The sequence below is a fragment of the Ailuropoda melanoleuca genome, chromosome 14, assembly GCF_002007445.2.
Source record: "Ailuropoda melanoleuca isolate Jingjing chromosome 14, ASM200744v2, whole genome shotgun sequence".
In the NCBI taxonomy this organism is placed as follows: domain Eukaryota; kingdom Metazoa; phylum Chordata; class Mammalia; order Carnivora; family Ursidae; genus Ailuropoda; species Ailuropoda melanoleuca.
Genome location: NC_048231.1, coordinates 88,257,386 through 88,283,531, shown reverse-complemented (window position 1 = coordinate 88,283,531; position 26,146 = coordinate 88,257,386). Strand labels below are relative to the sequence as shown.

The 26,146-nt window shown below is 34.2% G+C and overlaps 1 protein-coding gene across 4 annotated transcripts in view; it reads right to left on the bottom strand.

Annotated features, from left to right (window-relative positions):
• Positions 1–26,146, bottom strand: part of WDR7 (WD repeat domain 7) — a 339,096-nt gene that overhangs the window by 211,547 nt on the left and 101,403 nt on the right. For 3 of the 4 annotated variants that reach the window (XM_019800741.2, XM_034643188.1, XM_034643189.1), the window contains 3 exons: positions 15,649–15,747; positions 13,053–13,171; positions 11,232–11,355 (listed from right to left, as the gene is read on the bottom strand). In XM_019800741.2, the coding sequence (XP_019656300.1) occupies positions 11,232–11,355; positions 13,053–13,171; positions 15,649–15,747 (342 nt within the window). The remainder of the gene's footprint in view (positions 1–11,231; positions 11,356–13,052; positions 13,172–15,648; positions 15,748–26,146) is intronic. The other variant, XM_011226266.3, reaches the window with a different exon arrangement.

Below are 26,146 nucleotides of genomic sequence, written 5' to 3'. Positions count from 1 at the left end.
GACTGTCCATGAGTTAGTAACCATTGAAGCTAGGCACCAGGAACACAGAGGTTCATTACCTTACTCTCTACTTTTATGTATGTTTGAAATATTCCAAAATACACAGTTTTTAAAATTGAATAAGAAAACACATATATATATTATCCCAAACTAATCTATAAAGTTATGCTTGGTATTCAAACAGATTATTTTACAACACATCCTGATATCTCTATGCAGCGATTCCAAGAGGAGTTAAGAAAAAAAGATTTACTGATTAGTAGTAAAGGTTAACACAATTCCTTTAAAACGATCCGTATTTGATGTGTTTTCTCCCCTCTACCAATCACTACTAAAGATGCTCAGCACATAATTAACAGAAAGGAAAAAGGTAAGTCTGCTTTTGTAAGAAGCATTTAAATATGCTTTGGCCAAAAACAAAAACAAAACAAAAAAAGTAACTCATCTCCATTATCCTGCTCATATGCCTGAATAATTAACTTCAAGAATGAATATTCCTGTTGTACATCATGACCATCCCATGCAACCCACAGGGCCACAAGCCATGTATATAGCCAATGTTTAAAAAAAAAAAAAAAAAAAAGAAGGCAAGAATGTACAGAATGACATAAGAATTCCTTAACCAAAAATTCAAACTAAAAATCTCTTGTAAAATGGGTCCTTAAGTATTTAGCATGAAAGAAAAAAAAATAATCAAAACTCAAATACATGCTTAAGAAGGTATACAAGTAAATTTACTGATTACATATACACACATTATAGAAGCATTACTGCACTTACACCTTGGGGAGGGGAAAAAGGGTATCTAAGTTAACATACTGAGCCTCATCCAATGACTACTCATTAAAAGTCACATGGGCAAAAAGTGATTACTATAGAGGTTTGTCAAGTGGATCATGGCTATTAAAAGATGACCAAATATATATAAATCCACACTCACATTATACAGATAAGTTCTAAAACCAGACAGTTGGCCAATCGTATCTGAAAGATTAGCACATTTTAAATCAAAATAATAAAGCACATATCAAACGTCAATGTAGTATATCCAAGATTGTTTCTGTGCTTCCAGGAGATGACTATTTCAGGCAATCTGTTGAAAGAACATACTGGGCTACCACTCCCCCAGGTACGAACCGCGATGAAGCTCTGTAAGACCACAGGCATTTGGGGAGAAGCAGCAAGACTATTCTTCACAGGTTGCCATACAGAACCGTAAGAGTTATATAGAAACTAAAGGTCGTCCTGCATAATAACAAATTTTAGGAATTGCCAATATATACGGGAACGTTTGTAACCCTGCCCTGTATCAGGTGTATGTGTGTGTGGGGGGGTGTCATTTGTTAGAACAAGAGGAACTCAGGAACAGTGAACTAGTTTTTGACTGTGCTAGGTAGCGCCTCAGAAGTCAAGAGAAGAACATGAGGGTTTCAATGTACGAGAAATAATTTATTTTTCACTTAAAAAAAACTTGAAGATTTAAACTGCCTGAAGAAACTACTTAATATTATTTATGTTTTTTTTAAAATTTTATTTATTTGACAGAGAGAGAGACAGCCAGCAAGAGAGGGAGTGGGAGAGGAAGAAGCAGGCTCCCAGCAGAGGAGCCTGATGTGGGGCTTGATTCCAGGACTCTGGGATCACGCCCTGAGCCGAAGGCAGATGCTTGACGACTGAGCCACCCAGGCACCCCTATTTATCTGTTTTATACATTGTGACTATGGTTAAGATTCCATATATAAGTTTACTATCTGAGAAGTTTGAAAAACAGATTTGTTCATTCCCCTCTTTTCGCATAAAAAGAGACTGACTAGATAAGGATATGCAGAAGCTTGGAGATCTCTCTGGGCCTTACAGCTATTGCTCGGTGAAGCAGGACAATGTGCCACATCTTCTGATACCCCTTTCCATTGGACTTCCCAGCTAGTAATCTGGTTCCGTAAATTAGTTGCTTATCTGTCATTAGAAAAATCATTTGAAAAAACAATATTTTTCTCCCTAATTACTGTCATCTGAGAAACTATGAAATGAATGCATACAGATCCTTGGCTGAGGAGGGAGTGGTGTTTTGCATAATGACCTTTTGAAACTCATCTCTCCTGCCTCTCATCCTTCCATTTGAGAATCACTACACTGGGCTCTCTTCTCCACAACAGTGGCCAATGATGGAATGGGAAAGGCTTCCAGCCCCCAAGTGCCCAACCACTTTTCTATATGGGAAAAGCTTGGGATGGTCTCGGAATCCTGATCATATCTTAAAATAGGCCACATCTGAGATTATGTGGTCACTTTAAACCCTACATAAATATGTTATAAGAAGCACCACGATGCTTTAGGTTAAGACTACAAATGCTCAATCCTCTATCACCGGGAATTCAGAGATTCATTTCTAGTTCAGTTCCTCTGACTTTGATATTATTTGTTCTGAAGACTAAGCTTTGCTTTAAGAGAAAGAGCAAACAAGCAAAAATCAAAACCAAACCAAACCTGAGTAAGACCTGCCAGCCACCCTCTAGCAGAGAATAAAGAAAAGCCTTCTTCACCTCATGCCTGTGACAGAAAAGTGTCTATAAGCTAATTTATGTCTCTGTACCCATGAGCTATGCCAGACTTTGTTTAATATAGTTTAATTATCAGAGGGATGTTATTTCATTCGACATCTTGAAATCAGCAGGAATACTCGTGTAGTAAGAACCATCCCTCCTCTTCCATTTCCATTCCCTAGAGCTGTGTTCTTGAGTATAAGTACACACTTCACACAGAAGCCTCATCATCATTTCTCAGTAAAGTGTAAAGTCCTTGCATAAGGCTTCCAGAAACAGAACTGTGATTACAGCGCAGACATTAACTGTAAGCAACAATTTTTAAAAACAACAAGCAATAAAATAGGTGGTTGCGGCTGTTTTCATCTCAAAATCAAGCAACGAAAACCTTTTCAAGTGATGGGTAAATTGTATAGAACAAACAGAAAATATGTACAGAAAAATTACAAAAATACTAAGTATTGTTACAGATGACTGGATTGGCATTTAACAGGCTGAAAGAAACCAGATCAATCTCAATCTTGCTGGGGTCAATTCGGGTGCTCAAACCAATAAAACAAATTTTTTTTCTTTATATTTGTGTACGAGGAGTGCTAAAATATTAAACAAGTCTGCAAATGTCATGCACAATAAAACCATTTATAAATATTAAAACACTTATTTGTATCAAAATCTACTTAACAAAAAATTGCAGAAGTAATAAATCATTAGGACAATATTAAGGAAAGATAAAATATAAAATACCATACTTCCCCCAAAAAGGCAGGAAGAGGAAGGCAAGAATGGATTCAGCAAAGATATTTTAGTTTGATCATTTTAATTCCAGAACTCAAAAGGAACACTCCGACACAATCTACAATCAGCTATTACAATTAAAATAACACAGGTAAAATAGGTTCGCGTAATTTTCTTGCAAAGACTGTTTTCCTTCCAAACTATACACTATTCTGTCATGTGCAGATCACAACAGGCTTTGAACTAAAATATTAAAACAATGCACTTACATATAATATCCAGTCAATAAAGAGGTAATAAAATTAGGAATATGGCATAAAATTCTAAATGTCTCACAATCCAATCAAAATTGGATTTGTGCATGCATATGAGGTGTCCAAGATTTAAAACATCATAGGATAGTCAACTCTCCTCTTTGTTCTGTAAAAATGAGTTGAACGGGACTCTAAGCTCCTGTACCAGAATAAAGAAAATTTATATTTGAAAGCTTACTAGACACTAGTTCTATTACAAAGACATGTTCTGGTATTCGTGGGCAGTGTTTTGTAAAGTACTTTATTTCCATTAGCATTATAAATTTTTGTTCCTCAGCAAATCAGCAAGAGACTAATGGCACAAATCAATATCATACTCTTCATAGCAACTAATATTAGGTCATCTATTATAGCAAAGGCCACTAGAAATTCAGCTAAAGGTATATCAGGCATTTCACTTTGAACACCATTTTTTTTTCAACAGTGTGTCACAGGTTCAATGAGTTTTTCTTTTGTAAAGTAGTCTTGATAAGCTTAAGACCCTTCAACTCCTTTAAGCACATAGTGTACAAACACCCTCAAAGAAAGTCAGCCATGCCTCCTAGGGGTCTTGCTACCAACTACAACTCTAGGAGAGGTAACCAATTTCCTCACTGAAGGGAGGGAGACGGACTTGTGAAAGAGAAAAAGGAGAGGGCATGAGAAAATAACTACAATTATTTCAAGTCCTTCCAGCTCCAGAAGCTCTTCCACAGGGGCCAGTGGCATGAGAGAAAGAAGCAGGCAAGGAGTGCCGCGCTTAACGGAATCCCCCAATTCCTCACTGTTATGCAAGGAAGAAGCTACTGAATTGCCTCATGCTCCACTCTTGCTTTGTTCCACAGGCTGGAAACTGTCCTGGTGATAACTGGAGACCGGGTTGCTGGCTATATTCGTATACAGAGGACTTCCCTGGCAGCGCGAAGTTCCTTATTCCTGTGGAGTTCCTAACCTACAGCATTACCTGATAACAGTTCTGTTTACTTAGAGGTAAAGTCTAAATAACCAATCGATCCAGTAATGCTTTCATTTTTAATTTGTCATTTTACTACTCTAATTTCCAAGACTTGTAAAAAGGATTTAAAGACAATTCCAAGAATATTACATATCACCTCCAAGAACTCAAGTCATACGGAACTAAAGGATTTTCCTTTAAATAGTTGAGATGGAGTAAGAAGACATTTTGTTATTCTATTAGGTTAGTAGCCAAATATAGATAAGTACAACAGTTTAATGCTGTTAAATACATGATCAGTCTAGAGTGCTTACACCTAAGCCCCACAGCTCTGACACTCTAGAAGAAAAAAGAGAAATAAATCCCTTAGGTACCCACGTAACACTGCAAACAGATACACACAGATACAATGCGCTTTGCATAATATAGTTTGTCTTAAGACAAACCCTTCTGCCTCTCAATATAAAAATTTCCACAGAACATCAAGTACTTTTTTCTGTAGATCACTTAGTCATAATTCAGTACTTTCCCTTTCTAATCACAATGCACAATCACTTCCAACTGGCTCTGTGAACCCGACAAGCTAACAACACAGATATTTCTGAGCAAACCTCATCCTTTTGTTTCAGCGGATTCACAAAGTACGCATTCATTACAAAAGGGCTATTTTCGAATTCTCAGTTCTTCGTAAAAAACCAAATGATTTTCCTTTTCCCCAAATTTAATTAGAATATTTTTTCTGAAAAAGGAAGATACACCGGAATGCAACAAAAGACCTGAGAAAGTAGTCAAGTAAGCAGAATGTGAGGAGCCAACAGAGACACCACAAAGTGCTTACACTAAAGGTTAGGGATTTTTTTCCCCATCAGAGAGCTCTTATTCTTAGCCAATTTACTCTTATTTTATATTTAACTCAAATAAGTTTGGCTGCCTGGCTTCCACACTTCCAGAACAGTGATAATAATAAATTAGGCATCAGGGGCAGAAGCTCCTGGGGGTGAGACAAAACAGCCCACCAGCAAAAACTGGGAACAATTCCTAGACAATAAAAAGAGGATGAAGGAAAGTTATCTTTTAAAAATATGAAACGTGAGAGGCATTTCAGTCCAGGTCCTTTTATGTTCAGATAAACAAGTCTACTCTCTTCAGTAAGCAAATGGTGGTAATTACACAGCATGGGCCAAAACAACAACTCTGGCTATTGACAAGATGTTTAAAAAGCCAGAGACATCTTGAAATACTTCAACAAAAAGGGTTAACATTTTTTAAAAATCCAAGTACTTAGTGACTTTTAAACCCTCAGTTACCTAGAAAATCATTCCTTAGAAGGCTGTTAGAGAGTTCCAAATAACTGAGGCATATATAAAAAAGAAAGAAGGAAGGAATGCTGTGTTGTTTAAGGCCTTTTGGGGGGTGGGGGAGGGACTCACTTAAATCCTATTCAGCAAACCCCGTTCCTAGCCTTTCCCCATCCTTTTCCCAGCAAACCCTGAAAATATCTGCCTACCACAGAATGCATTAATATTTAAATTTTAACTAGCTACAAGAGACTTTTCCACTACCTCTACAATATATAGTTCCATCTTACCTTCTTGTATATTGTTGGTCCATCCACATTTGTGCTCAGAATGACCACTACCTTATAATCATCAGAAAGTGACTTCAATTCCAGGTTAAAATAGGTACTACAGTGTGGCTTGTTGAAAATCAAACCCAAAACATTTACTAGGAGTGTTTTTCACTGAACAAAGAAATCCTATTCTGTTTCCAAGGGGGATAAAAAAGAGGAGCCTAACCCTGGTAACCTTAGCACAAAAGGAAACTAAAAAGGCAGGGACTCGATAAGAACAAAGGATTGTTCTTTCTGATGACATCAATACGTATTAAACACGATGTGTTACACATCCTTCTATCAATATCTGAGATGATAAATTTGCAAATTAATACTACATTGGTCATAACTGCATAAAATTACAATAGCACCCTCTTTAGAAGAGATTTTGATTTATATAATGGTAGTAACTTTTATGTGTTTAATGTTTCTGAAATTAAAGGAGGAGATGAGCCACAGTGTGCAAGCAGAATACAACGTACGAGAAATAATTACACTTGTGACCTCATGCCCTATAAGGTCACTCTGCATCACAGGCCAAAGGAAATCAGGAACCATCAGCATTTACCTCTGCATAGTCACTGCCTGGAATGAAGGGCAAGTGCGGGTATATTTCATAAACTAGCAGGAGGTTGACCTCATAAAAAAGTCAATTATCAAAATGCTACATGTAGAATGTCACAAAAAGAAATATATAAAAGTGGGTTCTACAAAATATCTTCCCTTCAAAGTAAATCTGAGACAACTTAAACATTTCATCTGCATTATAACACGTTTCACAAAATAACATTAACCCTTCCTTAGTAAAAATAATTTAAAAATTTCTAAAAAGTATTTTGTAACATAAAAGTGATTACAAATACATGAGAAAGAGTGATAACCAGAAAACATTTACAATATTTATGTAAGTCACTATCACAAGAATGTATGCAATATTTAGAATTCTGGTCCTGTAACCATTACACTAAGAATCACAACGCACTTACCCTCAAATTTTCAATCAGAAACTAAGCATCAAAAGTTTACATACTGCCTGCATTTTTAAGGGATAAAATGTCTCCTAACACGTTCTAGGACAGGACTCCATTACCTGAAGGAAAATTCTCATATCACTCAACGAGGACTTGGTTTTTATGAAAATTTGTGAACCGGCTTTTCAGTTAAGGCAGACTATAGCTCCCTTTTCCTCCCTAGTGATTTCTGGTCTACTGTCAGAATTTCTGAGCACTATAAATTCAAGTGAATTCGAGGCAGTGACAATAAGGAGAACAAAACTACAGAAACCAGCACGGCAAAGGAAAGGAGACGGTCAGCCAACCTTTACTACATGGACGGTCCGCTATGCTGGATGCTGTACACAAGTTTCTCCTTTACTGCTCTCCCCAGCCCTAAGAAAAGCAACTGGCTTCTGGCCCACTGCTTTCCTTAGGTTCTCAGACAAACCTACAAAAGGCTTTTATTACATAATGGACCTAAATAAAATTCCAGAAGACCCCAGTCACTATGACCAGTTGACTTAAGTTGTCATCTTAGTCCCAGCTCACCTACTTACTGGCTGTGAAGTCAGAGAAAGGTACTTCCCACTTTAAACCTCAGGCTCCAGAGCTGTAAGATGAAGGGCTATCACAGCCCATCAGCCTAGTATGACATTCTGCTCTTCAAGCAAAATCATTCTCTGAGTCCCAGACATCTAACAAAGGGACTCTTAGACGAAGCTCAGTCATAACTTAGGAGCTGCCAATATTGCTTAGGTAATTACTGCACATTTTTAAATGTTTAGGCTGATTATCAGAAAATAACTGATGAATGGTGTATTTACCTTGGTGCTTAACATTTTACCTACTTCAGTAAGAAGATTCCTGTGCTAAAAATAGGTTTTAAGTTCCTAAAAGAACATTTTATGCTGTTACTAACTTGCTACGATAACCATCTCCTCGAACATTAATGGCCATGGTAGAGACAATTTCACTACAAGCACATTATGGCAGGTGTGGGCTGTCCACCAGCTGGCTCCATAACCTTTTGATCCCTTTGGACAGCAAATCTGTTCAACAGCCCTATGTGGTCATTTCTCATTTGTTGTATGCTTTCTTCTCCTTTCACACATTCAGAATCCTTACTCCTTCAGCTTGACATTCTTTTATTAAAGTAGAAAGCTCCCAGTAAACAAATTAATTTTACACTCAAACAATGTAAAAGTTCCAGAATAGATTATTATATAAAGAGTTGTTAGTGTAAGCCATTTTAGTTACATGTAGACTGCATGTTTATTCTTTCACGAAAAATACAGTAACAGGAAGTGATAAGATTAAAATTCTAAGTAAGCCAACATTCAGTTAATAATCTGACCTAAAAACAACCTAGTTTATGCTTATTTAAACAATGATGAGAACTATTTTCTTACAATTAAGAGTGATTTTCTTACAGTTACACGTTTCTGCTCCAATTTGTTGTTGTTAAATATGGCTAGAAATGACATTGTGTGAAAGCAGGATTAGTTCGAGTATCTATTCATTCCTTTACCCCCAACACCATTTTAAGATCTAAGGATGCTGGAGGAAGCAAGGAAGAATAAATGGTAGTTAAGAAAAATCAGTTTTGTAGTCTGACAGTCACTTAGTAACTGAGGGACCTTAAGAAAGTTCTTTAATCTCTCTACACCTCAACCAACTCATCTGGGGGAAAAAAAGTGGGGGGTGGTAGTGACACTAGTGCCTACTTTACAGGCTTATTGCAGTGGCTTAATGAAATAACACAGACCAGGCACTTAGCAAAAGCCTGACAGACAGAATGTTCAATTAACGGTAGGTACTGTCATTATTTTACTTATACCGTATCCTCTCTGGACTCTCTAATAGACCTCTAACCTAGCAACATAGACATTTTCATCATTGCTTCAGGGAGTAATCTGAGACCATATTACACCTTTATCTTGTAGCTAACTCATTCCCTTCTTTCCAGGAAAAAATAAAATAAAATGGCATTCACCATCATTGCTAATGATAGTTTTCTTCCCAAATTGTCAAGAATGCAACACTGTATGCATCTTTCATGTTTTCCTTAGACCATTATACATAATCTGTAATCAAGCCTTAGAAACACCTTTCATTCCACTCTATCTACATTTAGGTCTGGGTCCCACATCCCCTCTGTAGTAGCTTCTCAGCTATGTATTCTACTTCAGTCCACTTTCCCACTGTAATCCGCTCCAAATAAAGGTGTCCTGAAACAGTTTCTTATACTTCCATAGCAGCATTGTCCTTTTAAAAGGATCTCTAATGATTTGCTATTGTTTCACCTTCAATCTAGGTTTGTCCTTTAATTGGAGCATCTTGCTTCCTCCAGCATCCTTAGATCTTAAAATGGTGTTGGGGGTAAAGGAATGAATAGATACTTGAGAATCCTGCTTTCACACAATGTCATCTCATAGTTTGTCCTTAAATTGGGGCATCTTTTACTCAATAAGGCTTATGATGAGCTGATGAGCTAATTCTGTTTTTCAGAATATTACAAAGCTAACAGCGACAAGTGGCTAAACAAACAGGACTGTTCAGGGTTCTTCAAATGCTCAAAAGCAAAGCTTTTTTCATCCTAGCCTTATTCTTTTAAACATTTTTTTTACATTGTAGAAGATATTAAAACCTATACATATTTAAGTAGGAACTTTAAGCTAATACCTTTCATAGAATCCATATGTTTAAAGACTCTGGTTTTTCAATTTCCTTGTATTAAAATGGAAAAAGTCCCAGTAAGCAAATGAAAATCAATATTATCTCAGTAAATTCTGTTATCTAAACAGATTAAAGAATTTTAATTAGAGTTGTTAACGTGCGATGTTATGGTTATATGTAAAACACATATTTGCATTTTTACAGATTATGAATGTATTTAATATAAAGTGCTTACCACAGCCTAGGCATTGTTCCATGCACTTACCAATATTACCTCATTCCAAACTCAGAAAAACCCTATAGTCTCACTAATGTCTTCATTTCATCTGTGATAAAAGTGAGGCTGAGAAAGGTTAAGTATTCAAGGTGGTCACATACCTAAAAACAACCACTAGAGTCACCACTGACAAACATCTGGTAGACTTACACCAGATATAACAATTATAGTACTTTTTGAATCTTGTTTTCATATCCTTCTTAAGCAATCATGTATTGTCTGTCTTGACATGTATAGTGAGTATCTTATTACTAAGAATTTGGTATTGGCAAAAATCACTTAAAATGAATCCACCTAAAACCTAGGCCAAATTTTCATAGTAAAAAGTTGTAAGTTTCATTGAGAATTTAACTTAAAAAGTAAAACTGATTTTATCTTACACTCAATATAACAGTTCAAAATTTTAATTCCAGAATAGATTATTATAGAAAGGGTTGTTAGTGTAAGAAGAATTCTTTAGAAGAATAAAGAATTAATTCAGAAGAATAAAGAATCAATCAAATGATGAATTGGGGATGAAGTATACTTTTCTAGAAAGAATAAAACTACAACAGCATAATACAACTTTTCTTCAATGACCACTTGACCTAGCAGCAGGATCACAAAGGTTTGATTCTGCAAAAAATATTCAAGCACTTCAACAATTCTTCCCAAGGCCTTTCCCAGTCCATTCAAATTATATTCTTTTGAAAGATCGGTCCGTCAAAATCCTTGCTAATTTTCTTTTCCGATAGTACGCTGCTCTAACTCTACCCAATCTTTACTTCTTACGGATCTGCAACTCCAGCTTCAACTTGGAAAAGATCTGCCTTATGCTGTACTTGCCCATCATCAGATCCCTATCTGCAAGTTGGCATCCGCAAACATAATCATGCAACGGAAACAGATGCTACTGTTCAGCAGAGTAGGAATTTTTGATTGGGGATTAATTTTTAAGAGATCAGTCCATTAGAGAGCATTTAGATATATTCTTTTAAACCAAACCCCAAACTCCCAAAGGAATTCAGAAAATGAATGCGCAGACTTTGAGGATCCCTTATTTTCACTTTAAATGACTCACTTTTTTTGAGAGGCAGTAAAAAGCGCATCTGTAGGTTTTAGAACTTTTGTATGTAAACATGAAAAGCTTCATAGAGAACTCTTACGTGATATGACGTGGTCCATATACTGAGGTAAATAAGGGGCCCAGGCATCGATGGCTTCCTTCCGCCCTGCCTGCTCAATTCTTCGCAGTTCAGCTAGAAGCAGGGCCTGAGCAGCTTCTCTGACCTGAGAAGGAAACGGAGTCAAATGAAAAAACAGGAAGTAGGTCAGTTGGTGAGGTGTTTAAAAACTAGAAAGTTCATCATGAAATAAAGCTAGAAAATATACAAGCCACATTTATTTACAAGAGAAAAACTACAAACCAAATAATGAACTAAGTACTGAATAAACTGGATGTGAGCAAAATCAAAGACATTTTAATGAATGATCTCACTGAAAAATATTTTAACACTAATAGAATTATATTTGTACATTTATGCAGCAGTGGGTTTAAAACTCCATTTTCCAACGCTTTTAAAACATTCTTGCACTTTAATTTTCACTTTAAAATTTCCATATAATTGATACTGTTAAAAGTCACTGTCAGAACTGTTAAACTTGTCTTCTCTTTTAGCCTGAAGAAATTTTACCTTATCTAGTGAATTTCTTTATATTTATATACTGAATAGGTATTGTTTACACAAACATATGTCTAAATCTGCAAAATTCCTGTATCCCTAAGACATGTTTAAACAATTTTTTTCAACAAACAGGCAAAATATATTCTTGTGTAATGGCATTAGTTCTACAGAAGGAACCTAGTTTTCAGTTAAATCATTTCAGTTTGTCCTTTAATGTGGCACACGTTTATTTTGCGGTTTTAGTTAAGTTTTATTTTGGCAAATTACCACAAGCATGGGGTCAAAGAAGCCAGTCAATTGTCAAGTGGTTTATGAATCAATTTATTAACTCGTTATCACTGAAAAGGTAACTCAGCAATGTCTGATAAGTTTGAATAAAAATTGTTTTTAATTATAACTGACTTTTAAAGTGAATTCAAATACTATTCGATGCAAAACCATAAAAATTTTAGTATGCTACAGTTCCACTTAGAATTGAGGGAAGGGAATCCAGATGGGGGAAATATTTATATCTGATCAATTTAAAATCCTGAATGATACAAACTGCTATAGCTAGATAGGTCAAATGCCATAATAAAGGAAATCTCTATCTATAAAAATTTCCAAGTCCCTGGTGATATTATATTCCAAGCCAATGTCTAATACAGCATAAGTCCATTAACACAAAATAATAGCTACCATTTATTGAGCTCCTACCATGTGTCAGGCTCTGCACTGTTTTACTTGCATTATCTGATTTGATCCTGACAGCAATCCCACGAGGAATATATTATTATCCCCACTTTACAAATGAGCTTCAAACAGGTTAAGTAAATTGCCCAGGGTCACAAAGTTAATAATTGGCAGAACTAGTATTTAAGCCTGGGCCTCTTCAAATTCCAAAGACTTTCTTTTATTATAACATAGTATCTTTCACTAGATGATGGCTATTCACTTAGAATTTGACTGATGTGATTATTACTCAGTGTGTGATTTTGGGGGGGGTGGGTGTATGTACACGAGCATGCATTTACATTAATCTATATAGAACAATCTCTACAGAAACCAATACTCAAAGAAACAGTTCCATAAAGTATACAAAACCTTTAGTCAAATACTCACTGGATTAAAAAGTAAACAAACACACAAGCTGGAACATTACTGCTCAGTATATTAACTGAAAAAAAATCACGAATCTGTATTTTCTATCACATAATAAACAGGTGAAAAGAAATTAGATAAACATTAACCATTTCGTTTCAAATTTACACTTGTCTACTGCTTTCATGTTTTTGTTTTCTGTCCATACCACATCAGTATTACCTCCAAGCATCGATCTTGCCATCTCCGAGCCAGCATCTCTAGAAGTGGAGGTCTAAATTTATCCAATCCCAGCAGGTCTGGCAGCATCACACAATGCATAGCAGCCAACTGACTCCATCCTGTTAAAATGTAACGTATTACAAATACTTTGAGCGTTTTGGCACTCCCTAATTCAAAGATGTTTCTTTAAATATACCAAAAATTAAAAAAGGGTAAATGTGCTTAATTGCGTTATAAATGATTTCAATTTATTAGATATTTTATACAAATAATTATAACAAATGTAGTTCATTATAAATCACGTAATTGGTACTTTATAAGAACTCTCAAAGACTTAAATAAAAATAAACTTCCACATAAAGCATATACAAATTCTACAAGGAAAACATATTTCTAAACAGCCCCTCTAAAATAAAACATATTCAGGATTGAGAAAGCATAGAAATAAACATGTACTACAGCCGTAGACTTGAAACCACTTTCAGTTAAAAGGGCATTCACACAGATATCCAAAGATAAGTTCATGTCTCTTAAGGCCTGGCCATCTGTGTATGACCACCTTTGTCAGTCAACAGAAATGTCTTCCCTATCTGTCACAGGGCTTTTAATTAATACTTATTGATCTCTTTTCTTACAAAAAGAATCAGATATTTAATCACAATCATAACTGGAGAAAGTAACATAACACCCATTTTGAGAGGAAAAATGAATTCAGACATTTCATAAAATAAAAACCAGATAATCCAAAATTGACATCTAAAGTATCATTAACTTTAATCTATGGGAGTAAAAGTTATTTTTTCTAAGATTCTAGTCCATAATATATATGGAACTTGATTATATGAAGAAAGCAAACACTGCAAGCCACTGCAATATCTAAAAGTATCAGTATCCAGACATTCTCAAATAAGCATTTCAACCCTGTTTTAAAGTTGTAAGGTGTCTGAAAAATATATATACATAATAAATGCCTCAGTCTTCCCAAATCATGTATGAAGCCACTACTAATCCACAATAATTACCATTATCTTCTGAGGATAACACTTAAAGACAAATAAGAATGAATGCAAAAAACCAATTACCTACTACCATATACAAGGTGAGTTATCTGTGATCACAGTTTTAACAAATCGATGTTTTGAAATAATCTAAACTGCAGCTTTCTAAAACAACAAGAACCCTATCATAAAATACAAAATAATTACTGGGATTGCTGAAAAAAAGAGAGAGAGAGAGGGAATCAGTAAGTATCAGATAAGCCACCTAGCTAAAGATTCATCCTTTCAGTAAGGAAATTCTCATCAACTGAGAATATATAATTAAATAATTAAGGTGATGAGCACACACATTTTAGATTCCAATTTATTTTCAATAGAGAATATATATACATATGTAGAGGAGATATATAGATATATATTTAATATATATATATACTTACACACACACAAATATATATGTAAATATAAATTACAACCTAACAATTTCTTGAAGTGCTTTAATGTCTCATAAAAGTATGAGGTATATTTTTGAGCTGAATTTTAATAGGCTATGGTCCAAAATCATCAGTTTGTTTTTTTTTTTAACTAGCAAATTATTATCTTTCACAACATCTTAATAAAATTGACCCTAATTAGTTTGCTAAAATCCAGTCTTAGCATACTAACCTTAGTACATGTCTATGACAGGGAAGCCAAACAAAAAATGAGTTATACTTTTGCACTCCCAAGTTTTCTTTCCAAATGAGTGGTACTTTGAACATGGGCTCTGTACTTTACAGATACTGTACCATTCTTTCCATTTGAACGGACTGTAATACTGCTTTTTAGTGAAGAGTCAGAATCAATATGGATTACATTTGAGATTTTATAAATTTCCTCCTTTTTATATTATATATACTGGTCAAGACAGAGCCCAGGATGAAGACAGTGGATATAACTCAGAGCTTACAAGTTCCGTTAGGCTTCCAGGCAGTATATATAATCCTATAATGGCTCTTGGGGAGAAAAGGTTTGTGGATTCCATTCACATTTTCAGAGTTCCAAAAATACTTTCAACTAGCGTAACTCCACAGGGATAATATGATAGCCTAACTACATTTTAAAAATTGAAATTACAGATTTTTGCCTCATTCAGAAACAGAAATAGTAAGGAGGACGAACAGGTGAATTCCTTGCAGTTTATAATCACTGGTGCTAATCAACATTCTGAAGACTTTTCAAATGATAATGTAAACACACCCCTCACATCTCCTTCTAACTCCCTCTAATTAGTTCTAAAACCAGAGATCACATGGCAAACATCATTATGAAAACCAATCCACCTTTTAATACCTACTTCACATCAAAGATTAGTATCTTTGCACTTCTTTAATGGCATTCTAGATTACAAGAAACACAGTTTATACCAGCCAGCAGTAGCATTACATTTTCATAACTAGCCCTTTTCACTGACATTAGCAAATAAAGTTAAAAAGTGGAAAATTTAGGATCTCATATATAACAAAGCAGATAAATGTATAAACTGGATAAAAAGAACATGTCATATCAAAATAAAGCACAGACTGAAAGTGAGTTGTTAGAAAGTTGAGAGAGAATACCTTCATTTACTAAGAAACAGGTATGTAAAGCAGGAGTAGAAGCAGGGTCAGAGCCAGAGTGGTCAGCATCAGACCGAACGGAAATGACAGGAGCAGGAACTTGCAGAGAAAACAGAAGAAATAAAGAGGAGAGAATTGAGGTACAGCGGCTTCTGAAAAAAAGCTCAGTATTAGTGAAGAATGAAAAACAAGGTTGGCAAAATATAGTAAATGGAGAACTGAAAAATGATGTTTTCATCAGAAGGGCATGATTGTTGAGGATTATGAAGGGAAATGATATATTTTATTGAATAGCAATCACAGTGTAGTCAAATCCCTCTTAAAACCAAAATCTATTTAATATTCTAATTTATCGATGTACCAATTAATACAAAAACAGTTCCAAAACAAGTAAGGCTACAAGGAAAAAATGACAGACATATTAAGAATTCGCAAAAATGTAATTCAATTTTTAAAATGTATCACATACTGAAAAGTTTAAGTTAGTCTTCATACTGCCAATTATATTTTTCTAATAATTTATTTCCTATCCTTATGTGTAAATTATTTTTTAATATCTCAAACCAACATCCACTGAAATCATTTCAAATTTCCACATTTTATAAAAATACAATTTAAAATCTGCCAACTTATAAAGAATACATATACTAAACAACTTTTGTGAGAAGAACCCTAACATAACTTCATTTTAGTTTAAAAAATATTTTTATGATACCCATGTTTTATATTATAAAAGTAATTCTCGTGAATGTTCTAATCCTCATGCAACAACCCCACCCCACCCCCCCAAAAGTTATGTTACCAGGAAAATGTTTCAGCTTAAATTATCATATGAAAAGGCAAAAAGACCGTATGGCACACACATTCTACAACTGGAGGTCAATGTTAAGATTTAGAGGTCACCATTTGACACTTCCTTCCTATGGAGAAATTACCATATGTCATGCACAAGCATCTTCAAATTAATCCCTCTCCTTTCTTCTGTCATTGAACAGCAATAGGTTTGGGCTCCTGAACAGATTAAGCATTGTCCACTGAATGATATGTTTGTTTTTCACACAGTGAAGTTCCTTTGTAACTACAGGACAGCTGCATGAAAACAACTTTTCATAATTTCCACACAAATGCATCATAATGTCAATCAGGCACGTGTGAGGTAGTAAACAGTAGAACTAAAAGTACAACAACAGTAATAAGAACCAGACAATCCAACTCCATAAACCCTAAAAACCACATCTTGCACACATGAAAGTCTCATCTGGGAAATTATAACTGCTTTTATTATCAAAAGACCTGTTTTTTTGTTCCTTATGGACTAACAATAATTTTATAATGTTATGTTTATGAACGAAACAGAGCTTTTCGTAAGTGCATATTTCCTAAGATATAAGACTTCTACTGTAATCTTGCAAAGAAATCTCATATATTTTTATGTTCCATTGAATAAATTTTTCATTTTAAAAATAATTTTTAATTACAAATTTAGTTATTACGGCCTATCAAGTATTCACTTCCTCATGCAAAAAAGTTAGTGAGCTGGGATGGTAGAGAGTAAATTTTCAGGTTTTAGCTTTCAAGCCACCAAAATTGTTCACAAAGTTCCTCTGGTGGTTTTCAACAACTGGAACTTTTCTATAATTTTACTCAAAAAAAAAAAAAAAGAAATTATTATCATCCCTGAAAAGGCCGTGTATCTGATTTTACTCTTAAGTGAGAGGACAGTAGAGTGAGAGGTGAGGAAATTCAATACAAATGAATAAAAGTTCAGGACTGAATGATCATTACCCTAGCCTGGTCAAGTATGTAGTGGGATTAAACTCCATCTACTGTAAGTCACAAGCATAAAGGAAACTAAAAATGCTACTGAGAAAACTTCCAGAAAGAGCCTAATAGGTCTTAATAGAATAATGTTCAATATATGTAAGTTTATTTTTAATGAGAGAAATAAAACAGATTCTTTGAGTCCTGTTTAAATGACAGTATATAAAGAAAAAGCCATTTACATTTTCCTTTAATAAATTCTGTGAGCACAGAAAAAAAAAATCAAGAATACTGTAAGAGAGATCAAGGAATCAGATTTACTATGCTTTAAAAATCTTGGCATCACCACCAAAAAATACTTCATTTAGACTACCTCACAGCTGAGACTGCAGAATCTAGAACTACTTTCATAACTGAGAATATTCAAATTAACTCTGCCTAGCTTTTAAAATTGTCCACATACAGAAAAATTAGCAAAAGAAATTTAAAAAGTACCACTTCCAAAACAAAAATCTCAAGGTTTAATGACAATAATAAATCTGAAAGAAGTCATATGTAGCACTGAATATTGACAATTTACAGCATAACGTATAAGCGAGCATTTGGTTTCTTAAAACAAAAAAGCTGTGAGGTCAATTATCAATTGGCTTCTCTTATTAAGGATTAGTAAAACCTAATGGCAAAAGTCTCAGTATAGCTTCAAGTGATGACAGACGTGGCACAAATTCTATTATTTTACCTAGGAAAGTTCTTTAATTTTGTAGCTAGGAGCCTCTTCAACTACTTACTATCACATGAAAAGACAGGCAAAGATAAACGAACTATGTGACAATATATACACACTCACATACGCTCTGGCCTCCCATTAAATAGCATCTACATAGCACTCAATGTTACATCATCTTTGGTTTTCAGTTTTTGAATAGGTCTGTTTCAGTCTTTGTTTGAAATCTGACTCTGAATTCCATTGTTCCCTACTGCCATTGTGACATGATAAATATATAAAGGGCAGAAAGGGAACATACTTTAGGTAGCAAATTATTGGTCTAAACCTCATTAGTCTCCTGGTATATGAACACAAATAGACCTTTCAATACGTTTTTCAGAAGGGAATAAAGAAAATCTAGAAAGTTTTCTGTAAAACCAAATGCAGTGTGTAAAGAAGTTTTTCCAAATAAATTTATTTCCAAATAAATAAATAAAATTATTTAATAATGAATCACTTTCTGTAAAGTGTTACAGGATAATCACAAAGCTTCAAGAGGGGAGGATAGAGAAGGAGGCATTCCACACTAGGTCTGCCGTTCAATGTAGAGATCTTAGGGGAACATCTGTGTTTTTATAAATTTCCTTCGTGTCTACACTTTCATAACTTAGGGAGACGAGTGTTCTCATCCTCCTTTAAGTCAACATGAAGCATTAGGATAAATCATTAATCAAACATTCTAAGGAAAAAGGGTATCCTTAAAACGCTATGAAGGAAGAGCACAGAAAGTCTAAGGACAATAGGGAAGTACAAGGTTCCAGGAAATAGAAAGGATAAGGACCTACCATAAAGCAGAATGAATTAATAGCCCAAGATGGTGTCCTGACAGACATACATCAAGGCGAAATACAAAAGTGCTAATAATGTTTGAAAAATACAGTAACTCTACTTAACCTCCAGATCACAATTGGATTACATCAGAATTGGAGTAAGTTCAGATGTAATGACAATTTTACCTTGGACTATAACTCCAGCCAGAGTCCAAAAAATAAAAATTAAAAAATTTTTAAAATCCTGCTTCTGTAAAAGGTCTGCTTCATTACTAACATCTAAAATAAATAAATGAGCTAAGACCAAGCACCATGGGGGGAGAGTTTGTATTACAGTGAAAGATAAAGTGATAACATGAACACTAACTTGAATTAGACATATGGAGGCTATTCAAATTTTCTATTTCATTTAATTAACAATAAGCGCCTACTATGTGCCAGATGTTGGGCTTAGCATACAAAAAGTCATAAAGATTAGACAAAGATTCTGCTCTCAGTTACTCAGAGTCTGGCAGGAAAAGCAAATAACTAATTAAAATATTATTATCAACTGCACTCTCCTCTGGATCTCCTCCATTAGACAGAAGCTCCTTGAAGGCAGAGATTTGTTGTGTCAGCCTTAAGGACCCAGCACCTAGTTACTGACATTTTGACACTAGAAGCATAAAGAGAAGGTATTTATAGATTCATTCATCTAAATATTTACTGACTGCCTTCTATGTTTCAGCTACTGTTCCAAGAACTTGTGCTAAATCAGTGAATAAAAAAGAACAAATGTCTGTCCTTTGAGCTTCCAAAGATCAAAGTCACAAGCCAATTTTCAAACTAAAAGGCACATAAAAGTTCAAACACAAAATTTTAAGGAGTCTTGAGGTCCATCCATTGACCTGATATATATACTCCATATTTCTTGCTATAGACCCTGGAAAAGGATGATGAGAAATTATTGATTAATTTATATAAATGATTCATGAAATAATTTAACAATGACTACCTCCTACTTCTACATTTAAACAACCTAAATTAAATCCATTTCTGAAAAATAAAATAGCAGATACTGTAACATAATCCTATATATTTAAATTGCTTAGACTTGCTTCCACACCTACCACTGAGTAAAGATGCAGCTACTAACATAGACATAGGGTCAATCAAGATAGGCACTAGAGACACAGACCAAAGACTTATGCCATAACATTATTGAATTGATCAAGAGAAGTACAGTATGTCAGAATGTAGATAAGCTTACAGCTATGGGGAGATTTAGGGCTGTATAACTATGAACAAAAATTTAGTTTGACATTTCTGATCCCTTTCTCAAGTGAGATGTTTTATAAAGTACACAATCGAGTATCTAATAAATAAAAACTGTCTCTATCAAAAAGTACATGACTGTCAGTAAATGTTAATGATTGGCAAAGACTGAATTAACAAGCCCACTGCTAGACAAAATAAAGCTCTTGTGAAGAAATTATTTTCCAAAGAAATACCCTGATAATGTTTATGAGAAATTATGTTAGCTGAACTATCTATATCATCTTCATTCTTAGACCCAAATGTCTATGAAAAGTCCAATCCCCAGCTAAAGTCTTTACTCCATATGGATTATTTTGCAGTTGAACAAGTATTAGCCAACATATAAGTGACAGTTTATCGAAAAGGACCATATTCATGTTTGCAAACCAGCTTGAAAAACGGATTGTGAGTCAATGTGTACTGCAGTGGGAGTCAGGAAAAGAAAACATAAGCAAAGAGGAAAGAGTTTAAAAGCAAACCAAGCTAAGAGAAGTCAGAGCAGAAAGACAAAAATTTAATACCCTAACTGCTCAAATGTAGTCAGAGAACTCAGAGCTCTTGTCTGTTCCCTTACCACTTCTTACCCTAAACTAGTTGTTTATGTTCATGAGTTATCTACTAGATATATATACTCAAGAGAGTATACATCATTCTAATCTTTCTAATGACCCAAAGAGAGTTGTTGTTTGGAGAAAAAAAAGGGCTTAATAAATATTTTAAAGACATAATTACTCCATATTTTCAATATTCAAATAGAAAGTGGGTTTTATGATGCCATCCTAAAGTATTTTATCACATAACTCTCACTACAGATTGCTAACTTTCATTTACTTTAAAAGATAAGCATCTGTGTTGTTTCTAATGGAAATTCCTAACTCTACTGCTTTAAATAAATGCTTTGGAAAAAGACTCAATCCTCAGTGGCCCCCCTCTTCCCTGCTCTCAAAACATGATGCTTTAGGAGAGGAGAAACGTTAAAGCATTCGAACTGTAACATCCTCAGAACCAACCAGGTGAGTAAATTCAATACCATAACAGTGGTAGAGTACACAATGCATCACAAGAATGTGACAAACTAAACTGGATGTCTCATATCTGCTCGGATTACAGAGGGAGAAAAATGTAATCCAAGAAGAAACATCAACTACAAAGAATGATAATGAAGATGGTAATGAGGAGGACAACAAACATGTCTAACAGGAACTGATCTTAAATGAAGCAATGAACTAACCAAATGGAGGAGAATATGCCCTGCCACTGATTTGTATTGTATAAGGTGGAAGATATTTTCAGTGGATTTTAGAACATAAATACATGTTATTATAGAAGCACAGATCTAGAGTTAAAAGGTGCTGTTGTATACTAATCATACCACTATAACTAACCATAGTTTAAACAAGTCTCTTACTTTTGTCAGCCTATTTCCATTTCTCTCTGAAGTAATGGCTCTAAAAATATTATATGTTATATATACTATATATATATATAATATTGTATGTTATATACACTATATAATACTATATAGTGTATTTTATATATATAAAACATAAAGAATTTTTATTTTATGAAGTAATAGTATATTTGAACATTTTAAAAGCAAAGGGAGAGGAACTGCCACTTCTGGAAAAGATGGAATAACATGAAACAGATTTATAATTCAATCCAGAACAACTCCCCCCCCCAACCAAATACATAAAACAATGGTTTCAAACCACTGGATGTCAAGTGATAATGAACTGAGAGTCAGGAGTTGGGAGACAAATAGCACAATGATTGCCCCAGCTTATTGTCTTGTGGGAGTTTCTAGACCAAGATACAGGAAGGGGGATTGAGGAAGAGTTTCCCTGAGTTGAAGAGACAGAACTGAGAGTCTCAGGAAACCAGAGCAGCTACAATCCATAGGACAGAGAGAAGAGAACTTCAAAGATCAGGTTCTTCAGAAGTCCCCCTTGAAAATTCAGAATACTGATCAGTTCTTGTGTGTAAAGAAACTATAAGGTCAAAGACCATATTGCTCCCACCAATCAGACTGGAAAATTAATAATTCATGGGGTACTGGACAGAGTACTCAGGAAGCTCTTGCCTCAGTAATGGGAAATTAGCCTTAGATAGAGCATGACTCCAAACGCACCTAACAAATCAAAAGCAAGACCAGAAAAAAGATCAAACTGTTTCCAAGCAACTTAACTGCATCCAGAATATAGCTTACAAAAGAAAAAAAAAAAGATTTATAACAATATAAAAATCTTCAGTACTCAACCAGGTAAAATTCAAATATCTTTTTTTTTGTAATATTTTATTATTAACAAATTTTAAACTTATGAAAAAGTTCCAAAAATAATACAGAAAATTCTTATCCTCCCCTCATCAACCCCTCTAATGGAAGGATCTTACAGAAGTCCAGGACAATGATCAGACCCAGGAAATGATCATTAGTATATAACACTATAGAGCAAGCAACAGATCTTACTAGAATTTTTCTGGCTCTCCACTAATATCCTTTTTCTTTTTTCTTTCTTTTTTTTTTTTTTTTACTAATATCCTTTTTCTTTTCTTTTTATTATAATTTCTTATTATGTTATGTTAGTCACCATACAGTATATCCTTAGTTTTTGATGTAATGTTCCATGATTCATTATTTGCGTATAACACCCAGCGCACCAGGCAATGCATGCTCTCCTTAATACCCATCACCGGCCTATCCCAAACCCCCCACCCCCCTCCCCTCTGAAGCCCTCAGTTTGTGGACTCTGGGAAACAAACTGAAAATTCAAATATCTGCCATTTAACAATGATTACCAGGCATGTGAGGAAGAAGGAAAGCACAGTACATAATGAAGGGGAAAAAATCAATTAAAAATCAACCCCAAATGACAGAAATGTCAAAACTATCAAGTAAGGGTATTAAAAGTTATTATAACTATAGGTAATATATTGAAAAAAGTTACATAGAGACAATGAGGATATAAAAAGATACACATCAAAATTGTGGACATGCAAATCATAATGTCTGAGACGAAAAATACACTGGTTGGGCTTAATACCAGGCTGGATAGTGGCAAGAAAAAATGAATGAATTTGAAAACATTGCAAGAGAAACTACCTAATGAAAACACAGAGAGGAAAAAAAAATCCAAAAATAAAGCATCAGTGATCTATGAAACAATTTCAAGTGACCCAATGTACATGTAATTTGAGTCCACTAAAGAGAGAAGAGAGGAGAGAATAGAAAGAATATTTGGAGAAATAATGGTTAAAAAATGCTTTAAATTAATGAAAGCTATAAAAATAAGAAGCTCAATAAACCTCAGCCTCAAGAAACATAAGGAAAACTACACCAAAGCACTTTATAAGCAAATGGCCCAAAACCAACAACAAAGAGAAAATCTTTAAAATAACAAGAGTAATAAAGTAAAAAAAAAAAAAAAATTTAAATGTTATATAGGAAAATACAGATGACATCAGATTTCTTGTTAAAAACAAAGCAAAAGAGGGGGCACTTGGGTGGCTCAGTCAGTTGAACATCTGACTCTTGATTTTAGCTCAGGTTGTGATCTTGCGGTCCTGGGATCAAGCCCTGCTTCAGGCTCCACCCTGAGCTTGGAGTCTGCTTGTCCCTCTCCCTCCCCATGTTCACATGTGCTCTCATGTGCACACTCTATGTCTCTCTCATGAATAAATAAATCTTTAAGAAAAACAAAACAAAGAAAGAAAACAACAGAGTATCATCTGTTAAGTACTGAGAGATACAAATGGTAAACTGAGAATTCTATATCAGACAAAAATATCTTTCAAAATCAAAAGCAAATAAAGATGTTTTCAGATGTGAAGCTGAAAGAACAACAGACCTTCACTACAAAAAATATTTACTTCAGGCAGAAAAAAAAAATTATACCAAACAAAAATCTGGATCTACACAAAGGAATGAAGAACACCAAAAATGGTAATTACACAGTTAAATATATTGGTTTTTTCCTCATTTAAATCTCTTTTAAAGAGAATTAACTGTTAAATAATACTGATTTGAAGAGTTTATAAAATACATAAATGTAAAATAGAAGACAAAAATAGAATAAAGGTCAGGAAGTAAAAAATGCAAGTATAACATTTTAGTTTTTATATTAAATGTTAATGGTATAACATCACTTGAAGCTACATTACAAATTAAAAGATCTATGTTGACTAGAAACTCTTAAGATAACCACTAAAATAACAAAATAAAGAATTAGCTTATAAGCCAATAAAAGAGATAAAGTGAAATCATAAAAGATATACAGCATTAATCTGAAAAACAGCAGAAAAAGGAGAAGAAGGAACAAAGAACAAATGAGCAAGGAGAAAAAAATAGCAGAATGACAGATTCAAAAGCAACTATGTCAACAACCACATTAAATATAAATGGCTTAAACACTACAGTAAAAAAGTAGGCCATACTACCTATAAGAAACACAGTTTAAATGTAAAGAAAAGTAGAAGGACAGGAAAATATATGCCATGCTAATAACAGTAACCCAAAACACAAAACTGGCTATATTATTATAAACAAAGTATATTTTCAAAGCAAAAGATATTATCAAGGATAAAGAGGTAATTTCATAATGATAAAAGTAAAAAAAAAATCAGTAAGATAAGGTTTATGTACCTAATAAGAGAGGTTTATAACACATGAAGCAAAAACTAATAGAAATGCAAGGAGGAATAATCAAAACCACAATCACTGCCAGACTACTCAGGGGAGAAGAGAAAAATCATAAACTATGAAATAACAGAAATGAGAGAGGGGCTACCATTTCAATTCCTACAGATATGATATTAAAAGAAAAATAAGAGAATATTAAACTTTTTTCCAATAACTTTGACACAAAATATCAAAGTTCACCCAAGTAGTAATAATAAAAAAAATCTAACTAACCCCATATCTATTAAAGCATTTAAATTTGTAGTTAAAACCTTTCCCATAATGAAAACTCCAGGCCCACATACTTTCACTAGTGAATTCAGATCAAACAAAAAAGGAATAATATCAGTTCTATACAAACCCTTCCAGAAAATACAAAGAAAAGGTGGGGGGGGGGCACAGGATAACATCCTACCTCCTGTGAGACCAGCCTTATCCTGTTACCAGAACTGAACAAAGAACATTATCAGAAATGAAAATTGTAGACTAAAATCCCTCATAAACATAACGTAAACTCTTAACAAATTTTAGCAAGTCATATACAATAATCTATAAGAAGAATAATTGATCATGACCAAGTGTGGTCTACCATAGATCTCAAGGTTGTTTTAAAATTCAAAAGTTCATGTACTTTGTCTTAAGAAAATAAAGAAAATCATTTGCTAATTTCAACAGATGCACAAAAATCATCTAACAAAATCTAACAGCCATTCATAATTTTAAAAATCTCAGCAAACTAGGAATAGGGGGTAGCTGCCTTGACATCCTCCTCATCTAAGAAAAACCTGCAGCTAACATCATACTTAATAAAGACTGCGTGCTTTATCCCATGGATTGGAAATGAGGCAAGGATGTCTGCTCTAACTTCTTCAATTCAACATCATTCTCTAACTCCTTACCTATACAATAAGGTAAGAAAAATAAAATTCAAACTGACTGAAAAGAAGCAAAATTGACTTTATTCACAGATAACATTATTTTGGGCATATACTCTGAAGGAAGAAGGGCTAAAAATTGGTAAGTTACCATCCATCTTAGGAAGTTAGAAATAAACAGCATATGAACTACAAGAGACATAGGAGAAGAGCAGACTTCAGTAAGATGGGAAAAAATATGCACTTAGAAAGGATAAACAAAGGCACAGAGGATTCATTACAATAACTAAAAAGATTAATAAGTCCCTGATGAGAATGATCAGGGAAAAAAAAGGAAGATACAAATGATTAA